The sequence below is a fragment of the Rhineura floridana genome, chromosome 3 (genome assembly GCF_030035675.1).
Source record: "Rhineura floridana isolate rRhiFlo1 chromosome 3, rRhiFlo1.hap2, whole genome shotgun sequence".
NCBI lineage: Eukaryota > Metazoa > Chordata > Lepidosauria > Squamata > Rhineuridae > Rhineura > Rhineura floridana.
The window spans coordinates 53,022,348-53,028,347 of NC_084482.1; the positions used below are offsets into that span (position 1 = coordinate 53,022,348).

The 6,000-nt window shown below is 41.4% G+C and overlaps 1 protein-coding gene across 3 annotated transcripts in view; it reads right to left on the reverse strand.

Annotated features, from left to right (window-relative positions):
• The window catches only part of RPTOR (regulatory associated protein of MTOR complex 1), a 502,533-nt gene extending 497,215 nt beyond the window's left edge, over window positions 1–5,318 (reverse strand). For 2 of the 3 annotated variants that reach the window (XM_061615781.1, XM_061615780.1), the window contains exon 1: window positions 3,696–5,318. In XM_061615781.1, coding sequence (XP_061471765.1) covers window positions 3,696–3,857 — 162 coding nt within the window. In that variant the 5' untranslated portion in view covers window positions 3,858–5,318. The remainder of the gene's footprint in view (window positions 1–3,695) is intronic. The other variant, XM_061615782.1, reaches the window with a different exon arrangement.
• Between the last annotated feature and the right edge of the window lie 682 nt (window positions 5,319–6,000).

The window sequence follows — 6,000 nt, forward strand, 5'->3', positions numbered from 1 at the left end:
CTGAATTTACTATCCCATTTCAAGAAAGTATTACAACTTATTATCATAAAGTCAATCCTACAGAATTATCACTAGATCCTAAACAGGTTTACTCAGAAGTAAATCCCAGTGTGTATGTAAAAATACAACTAGGCTAAGTAATCTAATGATGTATGCAGAGGGAATATCAGTGGCAGCAGACTCACCCAATCCAGAGCCCTGCCAGTCTCAAGCTGAGAAGGTTGGAGGGGAAAGATGTACACCAGCGCCAGGATCTCACATAATTTTCACTAGAACCTAAACGTGGTTCAAGTATGACCTAAAGAACAGATGGAATCCCGAATCACTGTGTCCTATCATCTAATAGTTTTATGTTGTGACCCCTACACATGAAAAAACCTGCAATACTACAAGAATTGGATGTAAGAATTCTTGGAGATACTTGTCCATGACAATTTACCTGATTGGCAGTATAAACATAAGAGAAACAAAGAGAGAAACAAAGTTTTCAGGACTCAGTTCATAGAATTTAAAAGAATGTTAATGCACCACCCCAGCTCTAAGTATTTGCGTCTATAACTTGATCTGACTACCATGACTCCCTAAGTGTCCTGTCTGAACCAAGTCTCACTTGGTTCTGTGAGTTTTTCTCTTTTTATTAAAGTAATAGATACATCAAAAGCTTTGCGACTCATTAATCTATCTACCCTATCTAGGAACTTTAGCCCTGACTACCACTGACTAAGCATATCTTCACAGCTCTCAGATGCTGACTCAGCAAATATTTCCTCCCGAGTCCACTTTAGGATGGCTTTTCGCGCATAAACAAAGGCTCAAGCCCTTCTGTTGAATCTCCCACCTCTGACGCCTACAAGCATGGAGCTATGGGTGTTGGAGCTCCGCTTCTCCTTCTGAATGGGGGGGCCGACTGTCTAATCGAGCATGGGAAGCTGTGGGGCGCCTGGCTGGGGAACGTCAGGTGGACCAGGCAGCACCTCCAACGCAGGAGAAGAGGGCGTGTCTAATGGAGCAGTCTTTAACAGAGCAGACTCTGACAGTTCAGGCTGCGCTTCAACAGGGGGGCCAGCATCAGAGGGAGTTGTGCTGTCAATGACAGGGTCTGAGTGTGCTGTGAACTCTCCTCGCTGCTAGTCCCTTCTCCCAGCTTGCCTCCCCAGTCCTCGACGTCAGTGTCACCCTCGTCGATGCCTTCCCCCCCCCAACCTGGGTCACAACACTAAAGGATTTTTTAATAATTCACTGGACTAATAGCAAATACCAGTCATGTGATATCTTATGGATAAGGCAACTAAAAATATGAAATATGGTAATAAAAGAAAACAAGTAAATACTGGGATTATGTATACCAACCAAAAGAGCCAGAAATGAATTACCTGTAATCCACTGAGAAAAAGGCTAGAAGCTACGTATGAAGAAAATATAAGCAGTGAACTATATACATCCATGGACTGAATTCACACTGATGTCACCAATATTCTAACAAAGCATCCCACCACATATCTCAAAATAAAGATAACATGATCCAAGCTGCAAAGTTCCAATGCAATATCGACAACATTTACAGTTCTGAAAATCAACCTGTCAGCTTGTTTGATGCTTGCTTTTATCTTCCTAAATGACAAAAATATTTCCCACACTATAGATCCAACTTATAAGCTTAAACAAGTCATCAACCAGCTCCATCATCTGCAAAACTTGAAATTTAAAAACCTCCACTTCACCACAAGAATGAAAAAATATTAGAATAATCTGCTGACTAAAATTGTACTTAATAACTGAAACAAGTGCATAGGAAGTGTGAAAATAACAATGATTTCTGATTCTAGTAGGGCTCACAGTAGAATGTGCTTAATTCTCACCTCACATTAAACAGTGAAAACACAGATTTATCATTAACAAGTCACCTGATGACCACTAGTGAGAAGAATTGCCCTCAGGCAACTAAGCGGTGACTCAGAGCCTCTCAGTTGCAGCACAAAAAAACATCTGATATGGTTTAGTGCTGAATGATTTTGTCGATTATTGAGCAATACTTGTGCACCAGAAGCCCTCTGCTTTGGTTTGCAAAGAGCTCTGCTGTCTGTATCCTTTTTAAGCTAATCAAGACTCAGTAAATTAATAACTTGGTCTGACATTTATCTGTGCTCTGTATGGCCTTTGCTTCTAGACAGAGACATTATTGTATATGCTATCTTACATATTAATAGTGAGCCCATTCTCTGGGTATGTATCGTTATGAAGCTAAAATAGTACACAAGAGGGAATATCAACAGGCTTGGGGAAACCCTAAGGTTTACAGAAGTCCAAGAAAAATTTAGGGGTGGGGAAGGAAGCAAAAAAAAAATCATGCTAAACAGGCATAGAATGCTGACTGACTGTTGCAAGTAGGAGGGAATGAAAAAAATCAGTGAGGGGAAGAGAATGGAGTATGAAAACGGCAGGGCTGGCTAGCTAGAACAATTCAACTGTGTGAACGTACTATTGAAACTTTCTGTATTTTAACATATATTCAACTTTATAAAATGAATGTAAAAAGGGACTTAAGTAGTTAACATTACTAACAATCTATGCTCACTTATCCCATTGGTTATGTCTTGAAGACTTCTGCCGGATGTTTTAATTGGCTGGTTGGTTACTTAAACTTCCTGAAAGAGCTCAAATGTAACAAATTATTTTCCACATGATTCCAGAAGATCCTAAATCTGCAGTTTGATTGCTACATCTTTTCAAAAAGCAATCTATTTTCTGCAAGTTGACATAATTTAGTCTAGAACAAATTTCTACAGTTCTTGAGGATCTACAGAACTTTTCATTTCTACAATACAATCAGCTTAACCCGTATGGAAATAAATACTAAAGTATATTCCATGAAATCTGTGGTCAAGGCACTAAGCCTTCTCAGTAAATCTCCCTAAGACATATATGCATTTATTAGTTCACTGTTTGGTATAGGGCCAACTAAGAAGTCACAAAAATATGGCAGTTTTAAATTTTTCAGAACTCGTCATCATGCATGATGTTAGAGGATGGCTGGACAAGGGGAAATAAACAAAAAAGTTAAAAAAAATTAAGCTGGATGTTATAGTCATGAGGTCTGCTTATAGACTGAGTTCCAAGATGAAATTTACAGGCTAGTGGTGCAACTTAACCATATCAACTCAGAATTAAGTCATACTGAATTCAGTGCAACCTTTCACAGGTAAGTTAGTTTAAGATGTCAAGCTTAGTCCTTCCCAGGTGCCAAGACGTCAAGTTACATGCCTAGATTCTCAGATAAAAAAGCCATGGCTGCTGCTTTTATTATTTGAGAAAATAATACCTCGCTTATATGTAACTTGATATTACCTAACTGTGGAGTTTTTTTCATATGGATTAACACAGCTACCTTTGTTTCTTACATACATTTAAAAGAATGTCCACATAATTTCCCAAGTAAGTTTTTAACTTAGCTGGTGTTTTTACTAACTTAAATAAATCATTCTTAAAGAGAAAAAAGCCAAATAATTTAAGATCTTCTTTAACCCCATGTATAATTTTTAATGAACATGCACTGTACGCCATTCAACAAATATTCAAACTAAAGGAAATTAGAAAATTCCAGTGCTGCATTAAAGGACAATGTGCAGAACTCAAGTGAGCACACAGTAACATTAGAATCCCCCTTCCAAATAAAATTTGCTACCATATATCATTACCCGGTCTTTCATCCGCCAGCTCTGAGCCAGTGACTTGGAGCCCTCAATTTTCTCACAGTGTCTCTTCTTCATGAACGCCAAGGGCAGATTCCAGTCAGTCATGTCCGACTCATCTTCCTCTCCAAGCCCTAGGAGGGGTGACTGCAGCATATCAGACTCCATTACAGGAAAAGGAGCCAAGTAACCAGTGATCAGAAACCTCCACTCCAACACAATGTCCAGAGAAAAGTAGCTCGGAGAACAAGATAATCTGGCAATTCCTGTTCTAGATGAAGTTTTCTGGGAAGGGGCACTCTTCAAAGTGGATTTGTGAGTGCTATTGTTCCAGAGAGTGCAATGTCTGCTACTCAGCAACTGTGGGATTCCTACTTAAAATGAGAAAACTTAAGGAATGATGCAATCCTTAAACAAACAGATAACCACTATCTAAGTAATGAGTCAGAGATGTGTATGCAGATCCTTTTTTCTGCCTTCTTCAGAAATAGGATGCAGTTCACATGTCACTGTTCTCTCACTATATGAGAGATATAATGTGGCTATAAATAACTGTCTTTACTGAAACAGGTTCTTGTTCACAATAGAAACTATGATTTAGTCTAACAGAAATGACATTCGGGAGTATTTGTTCACAACAAAGTTTGAGAAGATGAACCTAGAACTATTTTAGGTAGAAGAATGTGACTTGTAATTGGGAATCTAGCGGAGTGGTCTAATCATGGCCAATTAATGGGTGAAATGTAAAAGCTACTGTATTAGCAGGGCAAGTTTGGCAGACTTCTTCAGGGTAAAGTTGATGCCTTATACCACAGAGAGAGACTACAGGCAATGGAAGATCTGTTGAGATGTGAGAAAGTTCCTATCAAGGGTGGAGAATCAGATCAGGAATCTCTTTTCAAACAACAGTAGGAGCCCAGACTGAGATTTAGTGGAAGCTGCTGTTCAACATATGTCCTTGTTAAACAAAGTTTGGGGTGGAAGGTTGCCGGGGGGATCTTGTTGAAATATACAGAACCAGAGCCTCAATGGGTTGATCTCTGGGCTGGATTTAAATATGAAGATTCTTAGCGCAGGATTACTGTCACAATATGAACTTCAACGATGGGCAGTTTTACAACATGGTCCCCCGTTCAAGGCTGAACTATAAGAATGTAGGTCGGGATCCTATATCAGACAAAATAACAGGCAGTAAGGATGGAGCTTGCAGGTTTGGCCGTAGGCACTTCTGTTCCACGCGTAGCTATGCCTATCCTTGGAGAGGGTATAGCAGAAAAGCGGCTCACCCACGACAAGTCCGGTTCAGGCGCTGGGATAGGCTCTCCTTCCTGGGCCTGTATCCGAGAGCTTGTGGTCGCCGGTGGCCAGGGAGGGGAAAAGTCCCTACCCCTGCGGGGGTACTTGCTCTCTGCCCGGCTGCTGCGACGACAGCCCAGTTAGGCCCATCATGTCCCCCGCTTCGGGCAGCTGGTGGCTCCTCTTTGCGTAAAAAAGTCCCCAGATAGCGGGTCCGGGAAACAGAAGGAAAGTGTCCCGGGTTGCCGGACAGCCCAACTTCCCTCAGCAGCACACCAAGGAGGCAGCCATATTGCCAAGGCCCAGAATGCATCACGGCGACGGGTCGTCGGTCGGCTCATACCGCGTCAAATGCCTTTGGTACTGCGAGTTCAAGGAAGAAGGGAGGAGCCAAGAGCGGTGCGGTTGTAGCGGCAACCATCTGAGCAGTTTCCTGAGGAGTTTAGACTACATGAATCAAATGCAGAAGGGAGATGCGTCCTGGCACTTCGCCCTCACCAGGCACATCTGCGATGCTGGTCATCTGAAAATTGCTATAGCCCAGTTATGATGTAGAACTTTAGAAAATAGGGCATCTGCTTTGCTGAAAAATTACCTAGTGTTTTTTTTAAGATAAAACTATTTTTAAAATGTAAAGAAATAATTGGTTTATATTTCTAGCATACACATACCTCTCAATCCATCTTGCTCCATTTATAACATCCTTGTCTTCGTCCCTACAGTCACTTCGCGTCCCCCCCCCCCGGCCTGAAATGTCCTTTATCTCTTTCTCCTACACAACCTCATACCCAACATGTAGCGGGTCCCAGTGGGCAAATCCACATAAAAGCAAGAGACCCAACGTGGCTAATGCAAACAGTGATAAGCAAACCCATAACAGACAAGCCCGAACTGATCCTTGCCCATCACCATGAATATCTAGTTGGAATGTCTAATGAGAAGAGCCAATGTGGTGTAGTGGTTGGAGTGTTTGAAGAGAACTAGGAAAACCTGGACTTAAATCCCCACTCAGCCA